Raw genomic sequence first — 24,923 nt, 5'->3', positions numbered from 1 at the left:
TTCAGAGAACAGTCACATAACGAAAAGTTCCTGCGGAACTACAGTGTTACAGTCTTGTGCAAGTAAAGCAAAGGGGTAATATACACTTCCCTAATAGCAAGCTCGTTCAGTCATTCTCACTGCTCCCTGCTTTCCACTGGAGAAAAAATGAGATCTGGGTGCCTTTATCACACAGACTTATGACCTTGCCCATCCTCCCCAACATATAAAAAACTCTATCAATTACAATCAATTATGTTATTAGCCTCCGATTTCTTTGTTGATGGAGTTGTAGTGGTACTATAAAATTGAATAAAGTATATACCTTATTTTGGCAGATCTGATGGACTGATCTAGTATGAACTTCTGGTATCACTGCTGTGCTACAGCCTGCGTTGAGGTCAAAAACTTCCAATGCTCGGTTGCTGCCAGCTGTAAGTACAATATCTGTACAGTTCTCTGTGTTAAAGTTAAACTGATCTAAAGGAACAAAAGCATATAGATAGACAAAAAGACAGGTAAATAGATATCAAGACTCTGTTGTATTTAGTGCTTTATGAGCAGCACCAAAAATCTTACAGTCCTAAAAAATTTATGTCCAAGGCTGAAGTTCAATACCACAAAAAAATACAGCATTTTTACTCTAATAGAAAAAGAGTAGTAAAGAATCAAATGCTAATTACTTTAACTGAAGTTCTTTCCATCTCATTAAGTCCAAAGAACTATAAAGAAAATAAGAAATACAAAGGATACAAGAGTAGAAATCATTTACTGCTGAAAGGCTCGTAATCTCCATTGTTGAAGCCATGGGAAATTTCTGTACCAATTTGCAAACACTTCTCTGTTTGTATCTGCAAAAAATATCAAACAAATGCTAGTGTTAATGAAATAAGTTACGATTTGTGGCCACCAGTAAACTCCCACTGGAATCACAAAGCAAATCAAAAAGCTGTCTTTCATTATTAAAAATTAAAGCCACAGACCTTTTGACTTGTTGCTGAACTCTATTAAAAAACTTGGTAACAAAACTCATTTGGGTGAAAAGAAACATGATATTCCTATACATAAGATAGATCTTCCATCAACATGAAACACTAAAATAATCCTGTATGGATATTGAAAATGTTGGAGAGAAAAAAAAATCTGCCACGTACCTATGATCAAAAAGCAGAAATACCACCAGCATTTAATGTGCTGATCACAGGGGCAATGAGAAAGAAAATCAGGAGAAAACAGTGAGGAAAGAATAATTTCCACTTAGATAGGAACAGAACAAGGGGCTGATCATACCCTACCAAAGAAATTTGGCTTCCCAACATACACTGGACTCTTCAAGGTCCTGTGGGATATCTGCCAGCTCCATGCAGATGCTGCAGACATGCCAAGCCCTCTAAAATGGCTTCAGACTTATTTACAGCACACAACGCAGAACTGTGCTGTGATTCAATCTGATTAGATCTTTCTGTTTACTGAAATATATCAGCACAGACAACATGGATCTGATCTTAAATCCACTGAAGTCAACAGAAAACATTCCTCCATGAATATGGATATGGATATGCATATGCATATGCATATGTTGGGCAAGTGTGTGATTTCCATAGAAGTCTCCTAAGGAATATAAACAGAGCTGTTAATAACTGTACTGGATCTGGTTAAGGTGGAGTTAGTTTTCTTCATAGTAGCTTGTGTGGTGCTGTGCTTTACATCTGTGACCAAAACAGTGTTGATAACACACCAGGGTTTTAGCTCTTGCTGAACAGTGTCTGCACAGCATTAAGATATTCTCTGTTTCTCACTGTGCCCCCAGAGTGAGTAGGGTGGGGGAGTGCAAGAGTTCAGTTGGGGAAATAGCCACAACCACTTACCTGAATTATCCAAAGAGAGATTCTATAACATAAAATGCCAAGCTCAGCAATAAAACTTGGAGTAGGAGTTTTGTGAAAGCAGCTATTGCTCAAAGACTGGCTGGGCATTGGTCTGTCGGTGGGAGCTAGTGAGCAATTACTTTTGCATCACTTGGGTTTTTTTTCTTCTTCATTCACTTACTAAATGGTCTTTATCTCATCCCATGAGTTTTCCTCACCTTTGCCCTTCCAATTCTCACCTCCATCCCACTGGTGGATCCCACTGGGGGAGAATGAGTGAGCAACTGGGTGGTGGCTTAGCTGACACCTAAGGTCAACACACCACAATAACTCAAAATTTCTACATTGTATTCTAAATGCAAACATTTCTACGCAGTAAAATAATTCCAATATAACTGTAAGTATCATACTTCCATTTTAGCATGTCTGTCTAATGACAATACAAAAGTTCATTCGTGACACGCTTGTAGGAATAATTACTGTTTCTTTCAAAAAATGCTAAAAGTTTGCAAAACTGAGATTATTTGACAAAAGCAATATGTTCATCAAATGGATCAGTTCAAAAGAAAAATGGTTAACAATTTGCTTTTGCCTTTCTTTGTCATTCTGAAACAATGATCTGGAAAAAAAAGCTCAGCTTTTCCAGGTAGACATTATAGCTACTTGAGCAGTGATGGTGAAGCAGAAGGTAAAATACAGTGTTTTGCAATTTAATCCAAGAACCTTTTGTGGCTTCCACAAGTATTTTATTCAAGTAAACAACAAAAATAAACTGCTCTAGACTTCAGGAACAACTGATTTATCTCCATTTTGGGCTAACGATATCCAAGCTAACTTTAAATAAGCTGACCAAGATAGTAGGAACAATCTAATGAAGGCAGCATGAAGCTTCCTCTGGTCTAACTGACCCTGCTGAAAGAGGCTTTCTGAGACAGTTAGATTGCTCCCAAATGCAAGAACAATTGTACTGAGTTAGCTGAAGTATCTCTTTTCTACAGTGCAGTCTGCTACACAGATAAACACCTCACAGGGTATTTCCCAGGTAGAAGTTCACCTAGAAAGCAAATTTTCAACCAACACAGTAAACTGAGATGCATCAAATACAAGTTAGGACAAAACTGAACCAAAGTAACATAGGAAAAAAAATAGAACAAGAGTACCCATTAGCAAAAAAAGAGGAATTTCAGTATCTTTAAGACCTTATATTTTTTGGACACAAAGCATTTGCCACATGTCCTATACACATTCAATTCAAAGTGCAAGTCAGCTGTATATGTTTATATAACAATTTGGGTTACCTTTTTATTGCTTTAATTATACCTCCATAAACTAAGAATTAACAGGCAGCACAGAAAGTAGGTAATCAGATTGTGGAAGAAAGGTGTTACATAATTCAAACAGACACAAGACAAAAGCTTAAATGCCACTCACTTGTAATATGTAAGAACAGAATTTGAGAATAAAAATGTATGTTGAGACGTGAGCAAAAGTGCACAATCTACATTTTAATTTAAAATAATTTCCTGTTTGCTGTAGAAAAGATTGTTACGTATCTTACAAAGGGCTTGTTCAGGAATTATTCAAAGGAATTAATGCAGCAATGGTCAGAAGGTGGTGTAATGTTTATCAAGATAAAGGTGTGAAGAGCACACAAAGGAAAAGCTTTTTAGATCATTGAAAAATATTACAACTTATCAGTAAGAAGGCGCGCTTAACAAAATAACTGCTTCTGTCTGCAGAAAATCAACAGATTTCTGTCAATGTAACAAGGGTTACTTTGTAAGTAAAAAAAGAAGATAATAACAAGTAAGATAAGAAATCTTCAAAAGGAAAGAAAAAAAGATTTTTATTTTCCCAACAGAAGCGAACTCTGAAAATAAAATTATATACAACTAGGTTAAGAATTCCATCTCAGGTCTGGCCACTTTCCATAGATAAAGTTGACATCTGCCATTAGCAAAGCTAATTCCTTTGTTTCAGGGTTTCCAATATGAATGCACTGCCACAGAAAGTTGTGAAGTTGTTTTCAGCTATTACAAAACACCACAAGCTCTAGAAAATGCTGCACAGATGGAGGCCAGGAATGCGAAGTGAATATAGGCAAAATTCCATCTCACAAGGCAACTGGAGAGGCTATCGTAGCACAAATGTGCCCTAAAAATTGCTTAAATTAGACCAACACCTCCTCAAGCCACAGAAAACTTGTGATGGAGGCAAAAAAATGGATGAACAGTATCTTCTTACTACATTTTTTCCAGGTCTCCAATTCTATGCACAGCACATAATAGCAGCTGACAATCCTATAGATCAGGTATCCAAATAAAATCACATTTGTGTTGATATACCCAAAATTACAATTCTGTCCTCCTTTAATGTCTTCAATCATCAGAATTCTGACAAAAGTGTAAATGACTGATCTCTGTAATCTCTTATATCCTGCATAATTTGGGGATGTAATCATTTTTGGAGAATACACTTACAGTATACAGTTATTTTCAGACTACTATATCTTCAGAAATAAAATATAAAACCAGATTTTTAAACACAAACACTTCCTGCAATGATTGCAGAGACTGATGTGTCTACTTTTCAGCCGATTTCAAGTCCTTTGCTGAAAGCATTTTTTAGGAGACCCAGATAAAGTAGAAACATTTTAATGACAGCCAAAGAACTTCAATGTATGGAAGTATGTTACTATGCTAAAACCAGAAGACGAATAGGCACCTAAAAAACCCTCCCCCCAAAAAGCTTGATACAGATCTGACATTTAAAATTTTAGGGAAAATGGCTGCACATGACAAAGTGAAAGCTAAGTGACAGACCGCAAACTTCATCAGTATAACAGATCATAAGGTTTCAGGCTATTAAAAACATTTTTATATGCACTGTAAAAATTAATCTTCAAACAGTAGTCCCATTATACATTTCCAGACACAGCCTTGAGTTCAGTAGAATAAAAGAATCAGTTACATGAAAAGGAAAAGACTCACTTCATCTTCTGGAATGCTTAGAATGTCTCATAACTGAAAAATATTCTCTCTTACACTACTGAGGAGGGTGGATGTCATTTACTGACCCTATGTAATGAATCTTAGACATAAAGAAAAGATAAGCACAGGAAAATTTAAAGCATTTAGAGATGATTGCTGTTAGAATGTTGTTAGAATTAATCTTATGACTTACGTACTTCTCATCTAGTTTCCATTCTGTTTCTGATAAAAAACAAAGAGTGTTTAAGTTCTTTGATCTAATGGCTAAAGCTCAAAGGAACCAAGCTTAGAATATTTTTATTATCATACTGCTGAATCAGATCTGTGTAGACCATTTACTTAAGAAGTTTAAACTGGCTTAAAGTGGTTTGCATGAAAATAATTATCCTGTTAAACATTAACTTTCCAAAAGTACCTGAAATGAACACTCTCCTATATATCATTAGCATGCTAAATTTTAAACCCACTTAGCATAGCCTTTGCTCTATCCATCTATAATATGTTCTGGTATAGTTTCCCACTTCATCAGAGTAGATATTTTATCATTACTTCCCTTACTGTATGTATGATTACTATATCTAGTTGCTAAATATAATGGCTTTAAAAGGCACTCTTTCTGTTAATGGAACACAATTTTCTCCTTTTTAAACTCCTTTCAAATTGCTCATGCTGATCTTTAAAACAACACATAAAACTATAAAAATGAGATAACAATACATAGACGTTTTGTTCTGCTCAAATTTCTTCTGTGAATTAAAAGTAATTAAGAATTTAAAAAATAATAATAAACTGAGAAGCAAATAGTTATACTTCATTTCAGCATGCACAACTGCTTATGAGAGTGGACATTCATTAGTTAGTAATTTTGGAGAATGTAAAGAAAACTGTTTAGGTTGTGAATCATTTTGAGATTAATCATAGAAGCAGAAGTCAGGAGATCTGTATCCTATTCCTGAAACTGCAATAAATCTCCTCTGTGACAGATGTAAATAAGGATACATTTAAATAAGCCAATAAGGAATATAACATTCTTTTTTCTCATTTCCACTTCTCAGTTTCACCTGTAAAACTGAACCAATATTTAACCATTTAATTAAGTTGTTCTGATTCTTAGTTAGTTGATACTTATGGGGAGTTCTTTGAAAACTCTGCACAGAGAAACAGTGATATGATTTGTCATTGTACTGTCTTCACCTCCGAAATACAGTAGCAATCTATTGGTTAGCCAGACTGCACTGCCATGCCCTTCTAATTAAGGGTATAAAGCATGCTTTGGTGTTAGATGTAGTGTCTTCTTGAATCAGTTCCATTCAAGCATTCGTCCAAACTTGACTCAGAAGGCAGAATGCAAGAGTTGTGAGAAACAAAAGGAATGATGCAGTCTTCCATAAAAGAAAGAAATGCTGGGAAATGAACTGGAGGGAATCCACAAGAAAATGTCAAAGCAAATTAACCTTTAATATCTTTTTTTTATAGATATATACAACCAGGCCTCAGACTGGTTTATGGATTTGTTGTAATGTCTACAACTGTGTGTTTGGTATTTTGGCATTACACTAACATCCCAGAGAGTCTAATTGCATATATTTGAGTTAGTGTTAACGCATCAAGAAATACTGAGAGCATGGCAATAACAATTTCTGCTATAAGCACAACCCTACATCCATACCTTAACAGCTTTAAATCAGGATATTATGTGCTTCTAACAAAGCAATTGGAACAACACAGAACACAGTAGAAGTTCACTGCCCAAGTCCTTGAACTGCTAGAGTGGGTTCTACAATTACATCAAATTCCATACTACCTTTAATTTCTGAACTAACTAGCTTAAAGGTAGTTCAGACGACTCTTCCACAACAGTAACTGCAGTATGGATTTTCTTCAGGTTATTGGGTACTTTCCTCTGGGAGGCATGGGTATTTTGTTAAGGAAAAAAAAAAAAAAGTTCCTTATTAAAGCCTAAGCCCCCACAAATAGAAGGAAAAAATATTTTTAACTAAATCTTAAAACTGAAAAATAATCAGAAGAGGGAAGGATCTAAAAGGTCAGAATATTGTTTTCCATTTTCTTTTTCTAAGTTCCTCCATGATTGCCTGTATAAATTTTAAAAGCTAAGAATGATATGAAAGAAGCAGTTGCCTGCCTCAGTTTCCAAATATTACTTGTTCACACTGTGAATATATTTCAAGCAAAACTGGGTACAGGAGTCACTTTTCCTGCCTTCCAGGTACCTACTGTAATATTACAATTTGCTACAGGGTAAGCACTTCAGAACATGAGATCTCTGTAGAACCAGTTATGAGAAAAGAGAGTCAAGGGACAGGGCGTAGAAATCCTTTCAAAAAACCTTGTGTCTGTATTTCAGTATTTTCTTTTCATTTTCTTCTATTAGTTTTACCCTCCTAATATAATGTATATACTATAAAATCAAAGCAGGAAATTCTGTATTCCTTTGTATTTAGTTTTCCAGTCTATTTGCTATATTACCATTCTAAATAGAGTATATGACTAAAATAAGAAGAGCCACACCACCACCCTCCATTAAGGGTTTTGACCAAAAATGGAAGCTAAAGAATCACAAGTGACAGACTGTAAAACCAAGCAGGTCACTGAAAACCACAATTAACCATTTAAAAAAATTTTTAAGCAGAACTTAGATCATAATCCATTAGCTACTTTTTCAAATAAGAAGGAATTTTTGTTCTTAAAAAAATGTACTTTAAAGGAGGGATATCATTTCACATTTTTATTCCTTTTGTTTTCTGCATGACAATTTAAAGTTTCAGTGAAGTTCCACCTACCAGGTTCATGCCTCAATCCAGGAAAGCACTCCTATTCAAAAATGTATTTAAACCTGTGTTTAATATGTTTTTCTGTGCAGTGGCAAAATTACCAAGGAAATAGGCCAGTTCTTCCCATCTAAGGATGCAGTCCAATACTATTTAATATCATGAACAGATAGAACACACCACTCACAATATCAACTAATAGACTTCAGTGTTGTAACCTTAATTCTCTTTGACCTACCACTTAAAATCTAAAGTCATAATATCAGACAAAGAAAAATATCTCTTCAAGGTGTTTTTAAATGTTATTTTGTCTAAACAAATACATATATATATATATGTATATATATATATTTGAATGTAATGATGTCTCATATGCACAAATACTACTGAAAACCAGCAAGAGCAAATGAAGAGCAGAGAAACTTAGTAAATGGACACAAGGACAGGTTTAGCTCCAATTATAAACTAAAAGAACAGAAGAGGTATATCAGACATTTAATAAAAGAACTGATTCCAAGTTGGAAAGAAGGAGCCGCATGATGATAAAAAGAATAGTATTAGTAACAAGAGCATGAAGGATGCTTAACAATGAAGAATCATAGGGACAAAATAGGGTAATAAGAAAAATAATTAGATACAATATAACAGTTGGAAAGTCAGTGAAAATTATGAAAGTGATCTACTTCCATTTGACAGAGAAAGAAGAAAACAGTCGCAGCATGTTGGAATCTCTGAAAGAAAAAGTATATAGAATATTCCTGCAAAAGTAAGATTTGCAATAGCTATTCAAACATAACTTAAGTCATTAATGCACACTGAGATGTAAACAGGCAGAAGGTAAAACTCAGAAGGTCCCAAATGGCAACAGTAATAGTAAAACAGAATTTGCAGCAGTTAAGGTATACACTATAAAAAATTATTTGGCAGTTCAATTTTTTTTTCTATTATGCCAGAACAAAGATATTTTTACAATTAGCTTTTACTATTTCTTCAATTTTTTTCTTCTGTAATATTCTTGCCCCCCAGCCCACCTCACCACCCACAAAATCCCAGATCAAACAGTACAAGTACTTTCACTGGTCTGTTAATGAGAAATTGCACTCACCGTTTGAGGTCATCCTTGGTTGTGTCTAGATGGAAACTTAATAGATGAAATTCAGCTCCACAACACAGCAATATAAATGCATCTATAAAATAAAACTGTGCAAAGCGTACAGTCTTATGGAACTTTTCTTTGCCCTGAAATGCAAAGAAAATTATTAAGAATGGATTCTAAAATAATCAGTATTTTTTGTCTGAGATTCCTGGTGTTAAGGAGTAGTCTCCCTGTTATCCTGAATATATGCCAGGAGGTTAACCTACTATGTAGTGGCCGTTCCTATTTTTGACATCTATTAATCTCAAAATAAAGTTTTCATTCTACTTAAATTAGTTGGCAGTAAAGTTAATAGTATCTGTAGTCAACTGAATATAATACAATCTAGCTTCATACTCTAAACTTCCATTTGAATTGGGGAGTAGACTCTAAAGTCAAGCAGAGCTGAGCCAATGAAAATAGAATATACAGAGCAGACAATAAAACCAAAACTTCCAGACATGCCCACCAGTTTTGTCTACCCAGGTTGGTTTTTTTTCTTTTCATAAATTATCATGATAAAAGCCTAATTTGAAGTCAATGGAGACCACCCAGACCACAGAATCAGTGGGAATCACCACCACTCAGTAGCTCTGAAAATCAGCCTGTATGTTCCTCCTACAGAGCTGTTAAAATGGAAGTAGATGAAAGTGCAAAACAATGTGCTCTGTGAACCAAACTGACAAAAGTTTCTAATTACCAGAATTAGGGCAGGTTCATTATTGCAGACTGACCAGACCCTTAAAGTTCTGTCTTCTGATGCAGAAACTAACCACTTCTTGTCATGACTCCAGCCAACAGAGTTAACTGCACCATCATGACCTAATAAAAATAATAATGGAAATATCATAAAGCTCGTTTCTTGCATTTATACATTTCTCCAGAGTTAATCGTATTGTTTTAATATAATTATATACAATATTAAAATAGATTTTAAGTACAGGCTTTAAATGGTTGTATTAAAACTGGTAACAGTAAACCAGTTATTAATTTTTTCTTCCACAAAAAAACATGGAAAAATGTCTCTCATTAATAATCAGACAATGGTAATTCTGACTCTAATTTTTCAAAGTTATTGGAAGATTGTTTTCAAGAAACATCCTTGAAATTCAATTTAAGGAAAGATACAGTATTACTCAAAAAGAGAATCTGAGTATTATATTATAATGAAATTTTATATTAGACATGATCTGGAAACCACTTAAGACCTTGCAAATAGTTGTAATACTTTATTTTATTCATTAGGCTTTTATTACTGAGCTAGCTCGTTTTGTAAAAACACAATGAACATGCCACTACAACAGCTTCTGCAGAACTGCCTCATTAGATTAAAAAAATGTAACTGCCTGTTTAAAAATCATAGTTTAAAGTATTATAATCTCCAATTAATAGGAAAAAGCTTCTACAAGAAACAGACTTTTCCAGTTTGGTGTCACACAGTTAAAGACAAGATTAGAAACTTACAAAGAAAGAACTTAAAAAACCCAGAAACATTATCCAGAAGCTAAAATTATTAATTTGATCTAAAATTATATTGATGACGATCAAAAAGGTCAAAAAAGAAGAAAATATGTCAAAAAAATTGAACAAACTTTGGCCCATATTATTGTAATTTGTCCAGATGAACTCTGATTAATTTCATCTAGCCTTAAAACATTCAAAGTTCTTATGCTGCCCTCTTGTGCACATTTTCTCTTTAGTCAACTGAAGCTCTATAGAAAAACATTGCTTGCTTTAAATTACAGGAAGGCTAGTCAATTTATCTCAGCACTTAAGTTCTATGATAACATATATCTATAAAAAGTATTATAAACAAGATATTTTAATTCCCATTTACCAAAGACCTGTAGAATATTCATTCAGAAAACTGCATAGGTACTGGATAAGCACATATGTTAAGTACTACATTTATTTTATTCTGAGCACAAAAATTTATTTGGAGGCTTTGGTTTTGTAAAACCATTTGGAAGCCTTGAATCATCTCCATTAAAGAAAAAACAAAACAAAACAAAACAAAACACCAAACAACCAAGCAAAAAAACTTACCAGAATATACAAAACAGTTTTCCAAAGTGGTAAGGAACATGAGAAACTTTAGGAAAATCTGAGGTTTGGAAAATTGGAAGAGCCATGCAAAAAGCCTAAGAATCTCTGCACTCCAGGTCCCCCAATCCCAAAGCACAGTGAAGGAGATGCCAGCTGGCTTGCAAGAGGCCAGTAAGCTTCAAAACAGGCATTACTCAGGGTTCCCCAGTCCTGAAGCACACTGAGAAGGACAGCAGCTGGTTTTGTAAAAAGACTTCTTCAAAAAGGCCATGCTGGCTGTAACTCTTTTAAAGCTGGTCAATATTACCTGCATTTCTCTATAGGACACAGATACCTGAGGAGCCAGTACTGAAGAGGAATGCAGAACTACGTAAAACTAACTAAGCACTTCAGGGAAGAAAACTGAATAAATTAGGCTTATAGCAAAATTGCTGTTGTTATACCACTCTCCTCTGATGGTGCATTATAAAAATATTATTTTCGATAATCAGCTATACTCAGATGTTAATTCTGCCTTGAAATTGAAATTTTTTAACAGACTAGATATCATTGCCATTTCTTGAAAAAGGAAAGTTTCACATTACCATTGATTGCAGCTCTGAATAAGAGCAATGCAACATGTTTTTTAATGAAAATACATTCATTATGACACTTCAAAACCAAAGGCATCTAAAGTAGAAAATAAATAGGCGATTTCATGATAATCTGAACTGTACAGAAGAACTACATGAATGAAATAAGCACGCAACTGATGGTTTGCAGTTCCTACTCCCCTACAGTACAGTATCTGACAGTTTCACATTTATATTACTTTTGAAAAGAACTACATGCACAGGTTGCATTCTTATGTTACCTAAAAAGCCTGAAGTAGAATGTGGTTTATGCTTCTTTTCAGACTGTGCATCATAAAGCAAGACATAGAATAAAGAATCAACGAAATAAATTAGATAGTAGTGCAAAACCTAAGAAAACTAATAGAACAAAGCCAACTGTCAGAAGAACAATTTAGTAATAAATCAAAATTTTTTTAAAGACAAAGAACTAGTACTTGACACCTTAACTACTGGCACCAGAAAAAGCTTCTCTGTAGCAGCGTGAAGTTTGCTGCAGGTCACTTTAATCTTCTCATCACAATAAATTAGCCTGTATTTGCAGAGTACTGCAGTATTTTAGGGAGCTCTGAATGTTCAAACATCTTATAAAATCATAATAAATAATTTTACGTCTTAGTAAGACAAAGCCTTTTGTTAATAATGTGTCAAAACCTAAGTACTGTTTCCTTCATGATTTACAGAGTAACATGAACTAAGGTTTTCTTTCAAATTTTGAAACCTCTAATCTTTTTTTTTCTGCTTTCAAATATGGCTACTTAGATTAATATTTGTTCATATTGAAGTCTATGTTTTCTGTTATTGACAGTATCAAGCCATTCCTCAGATGTTCTTTAGTATTTAGCAAGTATATGGAAGTATAGATGCAACAAAGTCAATGAAATTAGTATCTTCCCCTGAGATGAAACAAAGATAAAACTCAGCTATTACAAGTCCAAAATCAATGAAGCCTTCATAAAAACAAACTCCAGTGGAAAAAAAAAAAAAAAAAAGAGTATTTCACAGAATTGAAATGTCACTTTCTGCAGCACATAACCTCTATATACATTCAAGTAAAACCAGCCTGCCTAACTTCTTGATAGTGGTTCACATGAAGAGAAGCTGGATCTGCGGTGCAAAAGACAAACTGCAAAGAACAGCTACAGAACACATACTGTACAATGGTAATTTATAGCCTTATGGTTCTACTTCATGTTCAGAGTAGACCTGCTACCAAAAAAAAGACTTTAAAGTTCTTGAAAATCATTTACACTTTAGCTTCTTCAGATTACTTAAGAAAGATGTGTTAACAATCTGAAGAAACACTGAATTCTTTGGGCACAACTCTGTTAAGGTGCTGTGTACCAAATACTGTAGCAGTACTGTATCATTATTACAAAATTACTGCTTTTGTTCCAGTACTATCTAAATAACAAAATTTTGTCAATAAAACCTCAAAACACTATTCCTGCCTGCAGTTTATATGACTTGCACTATGAATTTTCTCAAATTAGTCAGTGATAGATGAAGAAAAATATTTTTTAAAGTTTATGAACTAGCTATTGTGGAAAAAAAAGACCTTACTACCCTGCTTACAAGGCATATTTTCATCAATTTCCTCACACAAAAAGGAAAATATCAGTAATGTTGCCTCCATCAGTTGTCACAATGCCACAGCTTCTTCCACTAAATACAACGAAAATTACTCAAAAAAAATCAGAAATCAGTTATCAGAGTTATTTACTTAGAAATAACTTTCTAAAATAACTTAAAATAGCCTACTTTTATACCTGTTAAGGTCTGCTAGTAAATGACAGTCATCTTCCATTATGAACTTCCACAGAAAATTCATTTAACAGGACTGAATTAAAGTCATAGCATTTACTGTTACTAAAAATTCAACAGATAGTTCTTGTAGAAATTTAGAATTCATTTTTCTTAAGGCTTATTTACAATGTTAAGTAATGCACATGTGTTTGCACATGCAAACACTTTTGCAGATATGGATTTCTCCACAGGAATAGTCCCTTTTTTAAAAATAGTCCTTTAGAAGTCTGGAGCTGCAAACTAGACACATTTTTTGCCAAGTCATCACAGTCAATTTTTTGGCTAATAATCTATTACAATATACTACTGCAATATACACATGCATTATCATTACAATATATTGTCTTTATAATTTCTATTTTATTATTGTAATATACATACACAATACAGATTGCAATATATATCATGAGAGACTACTATTTACCACCTAAATAATTGAGAAATGGGAAAACCTGGTAGGCAGTCTAATTCTAGATCAAAATTAACCAATCAGAGAAATGACTTCTACATCTTTAAATCAGCAGTATCCCCCCCCCCCTCGCTGTTCTCAAGGTGATATAAGTGGAATCTTTTAATTACTATGCCATTTTAAGTTAAACTCAATCATATACTATTTTTTTAATAATGTAATTCATAAATTTACCTGAAAAAACGTTATATGTATCGGTGAGATTGGAATTGAATATCAGTACAGTTTTGTCAGCCAGGCCGCAAGCCAGCATCTCTCCATCGCCTATAAAGAAGAGTGTCTAATATTTTATATTTGAAAGCAACAAGGACCTAATATGCTGTTTCTTTTAATCATAAAAATCACATATGTCACTACAAGAAAACACAAACCAGGTATTCATTTCATATGTTTAACTCGTATTTTGTATGAACGTCACAAACATATGTTGCAGAACTCAATAGGGCTTGGTATGTAATTCATTTCTTATCCTGACATAGTCTCAAAACTTCATCACAAGGCAGAAATTCACTTTTCATAAAAAAAGTGCTACAAAATTTAAGTGCAGAAATTTTTAGCAGTCATTTAAATCAATTTCCTTACACTTTTTTTTGGTCTTCATATTAAAGTTATATCAGCTTTTCTTACATATTAGAATAAAAAGCACATATTAGTCATTCTGGATTGCTTCTTAAAGATGAAAAATTTCCTTCATAAGGTAATCCTAAAAACTGTCCAAGTGCAGCCAGATTGTTCGTGCATATTAGTAATCAGCAAGGGCACACAATGACAGAATAGATTCCCTTAATGTCTACATAATGGCAGCGATTTGTGAAATGTAACTGTCTGCTCAAAAGCTTTTTCCTGAAAAAATTAAAATTATAAAGAGCAGATAAATGAGCCAGTGGGAAAAAATAAGGGAGGGTGGAGCAAGAGAAAATAGCAATGAGAGAAAGTAAGGAAATGAAACGCAGAATTCAAATCAATGCTACTAGGTTCACTGTGAAAAGCATTTTTAAAGAGGTACCACCTGAACACCCCCTTCATAAATCTCCTGAGCATCTTTACAAAGGGAGAGGGAATAAAAGTCATGCTTGACATCACCAACATTATGCACTGCTATCTACTGTCCAAGTACAATCCACAATGCAGGCTCAGAATGCTATATTCCACAACGCATTTTTTCCCACATTATGGCAGTATAAACAGATAAGAGATTCATATTTCTAATCTCTGAGATTCATCTACTAAAAGTGAACTTTAAGTGAGACACACAATGGGGTATATGCTAAGAAGAGGCATTCCAGAATCTTTTTTCTGTTATCAGTTATTAAATGCACCAGTATACTAAACCAGGAAAGAACTACTTTATAAAAATATTTTTCATTTTATCTGACAAGCAATATTTCAGTTGAGTTTTTCTCCAGGTACTAGTAATTGCACATACTAAATAATGCTGCTAAATATTTCCATCACAAAAATAAGTAGTCCTGGACAAAGTATTCCAAAAAATGCATGCCCCACAAACTCAAAGGTATGAAGTCTTTGAGGTAAAGGGTCGTGCTCTTCTGCAGATTTCCCTCACTTTACCCAAAGTTTTGACAGTATGTATTTTCAGCATGAGAGCTGATTGGTAAGTATATCAGGTAAGTGGTACAAGGTAAGTCACACACACAGAATTAACAATATATAAACATTCTTGTGCATACAGAATGAGAGAAAATAATTTTGCATAGAATTTTGGAGGCTTGTTTAATGGAACATCATCTCAAATCCTGAATAAAACTGTTTTCTAACACAGCAACAAGTCATAAACTGTAACGCCTCCAATACTACAAAAGGATGTTTAATAAATCTAACCAGGTTTGCATTAACTCATTCATGCAACTTTACAATCGCTTAAGTTTTACTTAAGTTTTTTATTTAATTTTCTGTCTACAATGTTTAAAGATGCACATAAATATTAATTATAGTGATTCACACTTTACAAAGGCCACTTGAAAGATTGTTCCAAGCTGCAGTTCCAAGTTGCAGATTTGCAACAGAAAATGTATTGTAAAGCTAGGAACCATCTGGTCAACACAGACTACAACAATAACAGAACACCTCTTTAACAAGCTTACAATAATATGATTTTTTTACTCCAATAAAAAAAATCTCTGCAATTTTTGCTAAACTTTGTTTTGCTGAACTGTGGTGTTAAAGCCTGTGTGTGCATGTGTGTGAGTGCAAGAGACAGAGAAAGATGCTCCTTCCTCAGAGGAAGTAAAAGAGGATTGATACTTAAAACATATTACTGAAGCTATAGCGATGTTTTTCTTTGCTAAAAAAAGAACTTTTAGTTTTAAGCACACATAACATTCCTAGAAATAAGCTCTCTGCAACCAATTTCTTTCAGGAGCCATAAAAATAATTTCTTCCCGTTCTCTAGGGAACAGAGAGATGGCTGGAATATATTTTAGAAGTTACTGATTGCATCTAATTGCTTTTATTTCTTGAAGATGAAAGTTGCTCTTGTCCTCAAAATATTTATAAAGATCTACATTTTTACATACTTTGAAAATATTATGGTTTGCAGAGTGTACATTGACGTGATTATATACTTTGTAATACATTTGATTGCTAGTCTAAGAAGTGGTTTCTGTATAATCATATTTGTGTGGATTGGTAATTACTAAACCTATTACAAGATTCACTTCCTGAAAGCAGTTAAGAAAAATACCCTTTTTTGGATTATATGGAAGAATTCTTTTTTTTATATTTTAATACATAAAAACTTAATAATGTTTACATAAGAAATAGGAGTATTCTGATTCTTTTGAAACAGAACTTCAGCTTTTAGTACACCCTAATGACACTGAGTAACTGTCTCAGAAAATAAATCCCTTAATAAAAGAACTTGTTAGACTACTAATTTTCAAGTTGTAGTGGGAAAGTCATAGAATAAGTCCAAAAGGAAACAAGATGTAAATTCAGAGAATTAGAATCCTTTTACATACATGTTAGCAGCTTGCATGGTTTTGCAAGTTAAAAAATTATGATCAAACAGTACATGGTATTATCAGAAAGTTTTCTGGGAATTTACCTAGTAAATCCATGGTCTTAATATACCATGTCACACAAATTTTGTTTTTCTCTCTGCACACTGACACAATTGTACATTTTATAAAGCCCGTACGTACCAGAATACTGAACGCAAAAAATTGGGGTTGGTTTACAAGTAACAGATATCTCTTTCTCGTATTTGATTGGAGGATAACTTTCCAATGGATATTCTTTATTTTTACTTCAAAGAAGGAAAAAAGAGAAAGAGAGGAAAAATTTTAAGATACCTTAACTCAGTACATTTTCATTTCAATTGTGAAATAAATGCACTTTGGGAGCTATTCTAAACATCTTCATGTAAATATTTCCTGGAAAACCTATGTTAAATCCACGATAAGAGGCAGAATGAATTTTAAATTGTCATACTAAAATTACTCCTATCACCAACTGTTATGAATTCATGAGATCAAGAATTAACATGGACTTGTACATAAAATCAAGCTTCTTAAGTTGCATACCTACCTAATAAAAGTATTTAAAGAATGCAAACTCTATCTTGTTGTGACAATAAGCAATATGAAAAATATCTCCATATGTTAAAATAAGAATTACACTGATAATCTATTTAACAAGATACCAAAAAAAAACCCCACAAAACTTGAAGTGCTAAGCAGCGTAACCTATCATAAAATAGTGCAAAGCAATCTTGAAATTATCTGAAGTGCTCATCTAAAGGCTTGCCTTTGTGTGCAAGGCTTACAAAAACTTAGTCTTGAGCTAATAAGTGTTTTTTTAACACTTTAACAATTTTTTAAAAAGAGAAAAATGATGGAATTAATAATTCTATACTTTTATGTTTGTACTACATAGAACAAAGACTCTATATAATACTAAAGAGAAAAAATGTGTGTAATATCCCCATTTAACATGCCACGCCAATTAAAATAAAAGTGCCAGCTCCAAAAACAATGTTCATTCTTTGTGTCCACAGTGATGATGAATTCACTGGTCAAATTGTACCATTATGTATACTCTGTTTAAATCCAGTAGAGTAAGCTTGCATTAGCTTAAGATAACATGATTTTAGGGGTGAATGAGGCACATGATCTGAAATCACTAAGTCTCACTGTGCCACATTCAGTTATTTTTCTGACTGGAATTGCTGTTTAAGAACATGTTGGGACTATGCTTCCAACCATATTTAGCACCTGTTCTTCCTTCTAGCAACAAAAATCTAAGAAAATAGATACGTGTATTTTCTTTTATACGTAGACTTACTCTTGATCGATAGTCTGATAAACTGAATCACTTGCTGCAGTCATTTTATAGCAAAGTTATGAAGCATTTTATTTCCAGTGATACCCCTAACTAAAAAGTTCCAATGAGAGAAGCAGCTACAAACCATATTTCCTATAGAACTCTATTTATCCTCATTTTAATTTGTTCCTCCTCTAATGGAGTTGTTGGGTTACCTACCATTTACAACTGGTCTTCCACTTTGATACCTCATTTTTCTTCAGGTTATTATTTGGAGAAAACATGGTCATTCTACAAGAAAGAACACAGACTCTCCTATATGAAACATTAAATGAGAGAAATACTTTATTTCAAACAAAGAACAATCCTACTTCCTTCTTACTATTTATGTCTACTAGTAATGTCAGTAGGTAAGATAATGTACACATTGATGACAAGATAACTTTCTAATGATCTAATGCTTGAGTTTGCACCTAAGTTTTGCTTTCTATGAGTTATTTGTTGGATACTGCATTCTGAAGGTCAAAGTCCACTCATAGAAAGTTCTGACATTTCTTTCTGTAAAGCTGAAGACACAAGAGTTTAATATGAATGAGACAGAGTGCCTAATACAGATTTTGAAAGGAAGTTGAATACTGACCAGAACCTGTGAAAATTTTGGTTTATGACATATTTTTAAAATTATTTTGTTTGATAATATCATATCTGTTTTTCACGGATGATTCACTTCAGTCAAGAGACTACATGGGTCTATTATGTGACAAAATATCACACACCAATGAAACAGACAAAATAATAATGTATCTACTCACCGTGGTGCTGCTGTATAACCTGATGACTTAATTTTATAATGGAAAACCAGTGGCTGATCTTTCACTGTGCTTTTCACTCCTATAGTAAAATAATTTAATTTACATTAAATTTTTTTTAACATTATATTTTTACAGTTAGGGTAGACACTTAGTTAGGCTAGCACAGTAGAAATATTTGACATCTCCTTATGTTATAAAACACATTTATGACCAATCACTCTAAAATAATGATTACTGAGAAAAGGAAAGAAATATGAACTGTTATGTTGCATAACATCCCTCCTCCAATCATATCAATGAGTAGGAAGTTTAAATTTTGAATTAACAAGAATACTGCTCTGAGGAAGTTGTTTCATCATTCATTCACAACTGTGTTTTCTAGTTGCCTATTTTATGCTTAGACTTTATATGCACTGGCTATAATGTATTCACAACTTATATTTGGAATATGGAATGCATCTAAGATCATTAACAAACTGGTGGGTAGGTACACATAAATGTTTGGGTTTTTACACGGCTTAAGTCATTAATAATGTCTGCATTCACACTGCTGTACGAAGAAGCCTGCAGGGCAGCCTCCAGCCCAAAACTAAATATGAGCTTTTCATATCAGCAGAAACAAACTAATCAAAAAATATTGTAAAGGGAGAAATCTCGTTGATATTCCTGGAGAAAAACTTCAGGTGCATTGGCAGTGATCTCATGGACACATTTACCTATGCTGAGGACAGAAGCTCCGTCAACTCCCACCAGCTATCTTTTCTCTTTTTGTAGCAATGAGGCAGGAAAGGGTCCTGCCCAGGAAGCTCCCACTTGCCATAAGAGACCATAGGATTTCCCTACAGCACCTAATCTGTCTGAGCGTGAGGTGTCAACAAGAGTAGTACAGGTATCAGTGCTGGGTGTCCGAAGCTGCCTAGAATTCTAGCTAAAACACTGTAGACACATTCTCATAATATCATACAACACTAATGATATAGCTTTTGACATTCTAACAGCTCCAACAAGTACAATCAATATAATAAAAATGGATTATTTCTCCATGTCTACAGCTACCAGTATTTTTACATCTTTCCTAAAGAAAAGGTGATGATGAAAAAATTATTTTGTAACTATTTTTTGGACTTTGCTTTATTGTTGCTAAGCAAAAAAGCTACAAGTGCTTCAACAACAACTGGAAGTCAGATTTATTTTTTTTTAAACAGTAGGACATTGAGGCAAAAATTAACCTCCTAAACATGCAGGTATTGACAAAAGACTATTCAGGACAATAAAAGTAACCAAAACAGGAAACCAAAGTTAAGAAAGAAAGGACAAATACAGAAAAATATATTGCATGCTATGGAAAAAGAATGACTTATGAAAAAATTAAACATTCTACACTCTTTAACTCTTTTTAAATCCAGAGAAAGTTCTCAGAGTATTGTTTCTGAAAGAAGCAAAATGCCTTATTACCATCATTTTCACTACAAATACATATGTAGGATATGAAATACTACTAGAAGTATAAAATTCTTCCTACTAAAATAAAAATATAATGCGATATATATTTAAAACAGAAATAAATACATTGATTGTATTAGGCACCAGCCAGTTGTGAGTCAGTTACTGTTTTTAAAAATATAACTTCATTAATTCATTTCAAGATTGGTTTATACTTACCAAGTGTTTTATTAGAAGGTTCTTTCATGGTTTTCTTTAAACCTTTACACAATGGAGAATTTGTCAATAAAGAACACCTAAGTTATAAAACCAAACAAAAAAGCCCTGATCAATGCAATGGACAAAAGCATTAGATTAGGCAAAGGTGTCAAAACTTCTTTTTAGCTGTTTGTGTGCATGTGTGTGTGTATGTGTGATACCAGTGAGATTTTCATAAATACAAATAAGGCGTAGTGGATTAGTTATCAGCTCAGATACCCAGCAGCACAGACAAGCTTTGGCCCTGACTAGATTCACAGACCATTGAATTTACATGGTAAATCCCATTTCTGTGAATATTAACTGATGAATTTATTATAAGCACTGAAATCTGCATTTCACTTCAGTGTATACTGTAGGGTTTTTATTGTCTTCAAGATGTCAGTATATTCCTAGAAATCATTTACAGGGACATGAAGGACAAGAAAGGAGTAGTCAGCATGGATTCACCAAGGGGAAGTCATGCTTGATCAACTTGATAAACTTCTATGATAAAATGACTGGCTTGGTAGATGAGAGGAGAGCAGTAGATATTGTCTACTTTGACTTCAGTAAGGCTTTCCACACTGTCTCCCATCAGATCCTCGTAGAGAAGCTGATGAAGTATGGGCTAGATGAGCACACAGTAAGGTGGATTGAAAACCAGCTGAACAGGCAGGCCCAGACAGTGATGATCAGTGGCACAAAGACTAGTTGGAGGCCAGTAACTAGTGGAGTACCCCAGGTGTCAATACCGGGTCCAATTACGTTTGACATCTGCATTAATAATCTGGGTGAAGGAGCAGAGTGTACCCTCACCATGTTTGCTGATGACACAAAACTGAGAAGAGTGTCTGATACACCAGAAGGTTGTGCTGCCATCCAGAGAGACATCCACAGGCTGGAGAAATGGCCTGACAGCAACCTCATGAAGTTCAACAAGGGGAAGTACAAAGTCCTGCACCGGGGGATGAACAATCCCATGCCCCAGTACATGGCTGTAAGGAAGACTCTAGAGCCAAGCTCTGTGCCCAGTGCCCAGTGACAGGTCAAGAGGCAATGGGCAAAAACTGAAATACAGGAGATTCGGTCTGAACACCAGGAAACACTTTTTTACTGTGAGGGTGAGTGACTCAGCACTGGCACATTGTGGAGTGTCCCTCCTTGGAGATACTCAAAAGCTGTTTGGACATGGTGCTGGGCAACTGACTCTGGGTTGTCCTGCTTGAGCAGGGCGGTTGGACAAGATGACCTCCAGAGGTGCCTTACAACCTCAACCATTCTGTGATTCTGTAATTTCTCCCACTCAGTACAACTAAAGCATGACAGGAAAACACGTAAAATAAAACCACGTCAACAAATAGCACTGTACAAAACTATCTGCTGCACTTCAGTGTCAAGAAAACAAATGCATAATCTAACTCAAAGGAAAAAAACGTTTAGTTATTCTGTACCTGGCAATAACCAATAGACTGTTCTCGTTTCCACGTAGGAGAAAATCACTCTGCTGAGTTCTCACCAATGCAGCAACATTAACTTCCAACAGAGCAATCATACCTTCAAACATTGAGCTGATCAAGCATAAAACCTGCAGCAATTATACCATAAAATAACACTCCATTTACTTCATAATTTAAGCTCCAATACTGAAGCATTTATAATGGAAAATGAAATCACTTTCTGTCATTTATGAAAACTAGTAAAAAATATCCATGGGTTTAGTCTTGCAGAGTATTAAACAGTAAAAAAAGGTTAATGCACTCCTTCAAAATTATGCTTATGTTGCTTAAATGTGTGTCTTAACAGACATGCACATGTACAGTCACAGAAATTCCAATACCTTCCACAACAGCGATATTTCTGCAGTAAGAGTTGTGAGAAAAGAAGCACACACAGAAGAAAGATTGGTTTCAAAGACATGCTGAGAACATACTAAGAGTTGAATTTAAAACAAAATCCTTCTTTAAAACAAAACACTGCTATGTTAAATATGTAGAAGGGCCTAGACTGAGCTCAGTTCTGTAGGAAAACTGTAACATCAAAAATGGAGTATACAGACAAGCACGCCTTTCATTTCCTTAAAAGCACTTTTAGTGACTTTCCACAGAAATTTTCTCACAACTCAAATAGTTTTCACAGATTTCTTGGAAGGATTCAAAAGCAGCTCATCCTAACATTTGTTTGAGAAACAAGTTGTAACAATGCTTATATCTTTTTTCCCCTAAAAGATTGCCTCTGCTCCCCCCAGTGGTCGTTCTTGATGTTCAGGGTACACACTGAACAGTATAAAAAACAATTCACTTTTTGCTTATTAATCACTTTGGACAGTATACAAACTGTGAGAGCTTTAAACTATACAGGTATTTAAACTAGTAGATTCCATAAAGAAGAATCAGCCCTCTCCAGAGAAACTACTGTGTAATTCACATCAAGCAAAACAAATGTGTACATTAATCTGTAAACAGAATGTGTAATTAATATTTATTGCAAATAACTGGAAATGTAAACATTCATTAAATAAATATTTACTGTATACTCACCTTTCCATTAACTGCCTTCCTTGTTAATGCACACGATCTGGCAAACCGAATGCTGAGGTTACTGTAATCTTTACCAAAAAGAACATAGTGCTATAAATTTGTATTTGCATTTCAAAAGAAAAAAATATCATCTCTAAGACAGGAAAAAAAAATTAGTCATACTAATTTGACATCACCATAATCCACTGGCTTCAGTGTATATCCTTCTAGCTTACCCCGACATTGTAAAGTAGGAGTAGAATAACATTCCTTGCATTTAACACTCATGAACTGCAAAATCAAATAAAAATTCATTGCTAGCCACTACAGAAATCTAGTGCTGACACATCTGCTGAGACAAGTCAGTAGTGCCAGAAAAACATACAAAAATTAATTGGAAAAAACATTTTAAAAAAAACACTTAGTTTCTACTGTATTCTGCTATTTCACAAATTAATTCTTATATTTATATCAGATAACAAAGGAAAGCAATCTTATTACAGTGTAGTTGAATATCTTATAATCATACCTTTGTAAGATAAAAAAGCTTCTAATTCAAAGTTTGCCAAATTAATTATGAACAGGCCAGTAGAACTTCCTATCCAAAAATAGCTAGTATTCAGGGCAGAATACCTATTAAAAAAAAAAAGAGAAAAACTTATCTGAGTATGATAAAGAAGCTTTTCTTGTTACCATACAAGACACAGCAATTGGGTTTTTTTAATACTTGTTACCCAGGCCCAGTACAACAACAATAAGAAATCACACAAAATAAAGATTTTAAATTTACAGCAGTTTTTTTAAATCTGCAGCTTGCTTGAAGTAAAAAGTTTCAATCAAAATTGTTGAAGTTTTGTAAACTAAGAACAGAACACTATCCTTGTCTTTATGTAAGGGCTCACGGCAAGTCAAAAACAGCATAGGAGATACTTTTTTTCAAAAAATTACTGTGGCTTGTAACAGCTGGGAGATGCTGTAAAAGCACTGTATACACAAAGAGTAAATTCAAACAAAGAGGCAAATCCACATATATTCTTACTTTCACCACCTGTAATATGAACACACAAAAAGAAGTGCAACTTAAGGTGTGTTTGTACGTAGTTAAAGTACAAGAGAAAAAGCAGCACAAACTAAGGTGAAAAAAACGCAGGCAAGCCTCAAATGTCTGTCCCAGTCTGTGCTTAGTGGCAGTAGTATTGCAGTTAGGAAATGAAATCCAGCCTTCGCAAACACCACAGAGTAGATCAACTGGTTACAATTTCAGTCAACACCCTGACAGAAGAAATGTTATCAAGCATAAGGTGGTAATAACAAAATAACAGTTGTCATTATCAAAAAATAAAAATGTTTTGATGCCACAGTAAATAAAAATTGACATCAACATTTTAAAAAATTTTCCAAATAAGAATGAGTAGCCTTATTGGTTTGATTTGTAAAGTCAGACCACAAGAGTTGAAGTAAGGGTATGGAAAATATAAAGCTGAAACTGGGCATGAAAAGACTCACAACAGTGGCTTAATACTTTTTTTATTAAAAAAGAAAGGAAAAAAAAAAAAACAAACCAGAAAAACAGAAACAGTCAAATACTTTAAAAAGCAGAGTGGGAAAGACAAATTCAATTCTAGTTTGTGATACTTTTATGTGCTCTGTATAGTTTTATTTGTGGCTTGCACTACTTTCATGCATGGCAGTAACAGACTGATTTAATTTGTGAATTCTCTGAATTATTTATAAAGAAGTGGCACTATCAAGTTATTGTGAACAATGATATCAAGTGATATATACAGGAAGTTGATCTCACACCCACTTTAGAATAATAAAATGCCATCCACTGTGATGAAATTACTCAATGTCAAAAAGCTTAGAGAAGTATGAGACCCATAATTTTTTGGACATCAGTGTTGCAAAAATGTTTCATTGTTGCATTTCATTGCAGGC

General features: G+C 33.9%; 1 protein-coding gene across 1 annotated transcript in view; it reads right to left on the bottom strand.

Moving 5' to 3' along the window:
* Positions 1-24,923, bottom strand: part of WDR27 (WD repeat domain 27) — a 132,362-nt gene that overhangs the window by 95,789 nt on the left and 11,650 nt on the right. The window contains exons 9-20 of the mRNA XM_069800816.1: positions 23,515-23,618; positions 23,007-23,074; positions 21,921-22,054; positions 20,449-20,525; positions 18,787-18,865; positions 18,194-18,265; positions 16,855-16,958; positions 13,868-13,957; positions 9,462-9,583; positions 8,732-8,865; positions 733-830; positions 305-426 (exon numbers count right to left, since the gene is read on the bottom strand). Of these exons, the coding sequence (XP_069656917.1) occupies positions 305-426; positions 733-830; positions 8,732-8,865; positions 9,462-9,583; positions 13,868-13,957; positions 16,855-16,958; positions 18,194-18,265; positions 18,787-18,865; positions 20,449-20,525; positions 21,921-22,054; positions 23,007-23,074; positions 23,515-23,618 (1,204 nt within the window). The remainder of the gene's footprint in view (positions 1-304; positions 427-732; positions 831-8,731; positions 8,866-9,461; positions 9,584-13,867; positions 13,958-16,854; positions 16,959-18,193; positions 18,266-18,786; positions 18,866-20,448; positions 20,526-21,920; positions 22,055-23,006; positions 23,075-23,514; positions 23,619-24,923) is intronic.

This window comes from Haliaeetus albicilla, chromosome 13 (assembly GCF_947461875.1).
Source record: "Haliaeetus albicilla chromosome 13, bHalAlb1.1, whole genome shotgun sequence".
Taxonomy (NCBI): domain Eukaryota; kingdom Metazoa; phylum Chordata; class Aves; order Accipitriformes; family Accipitridae; genus Haliaeetus; species Haliaeetus albicilla.
This window is presented reverse-complemented; position numbering and strand designations above follow the sequence as displayed.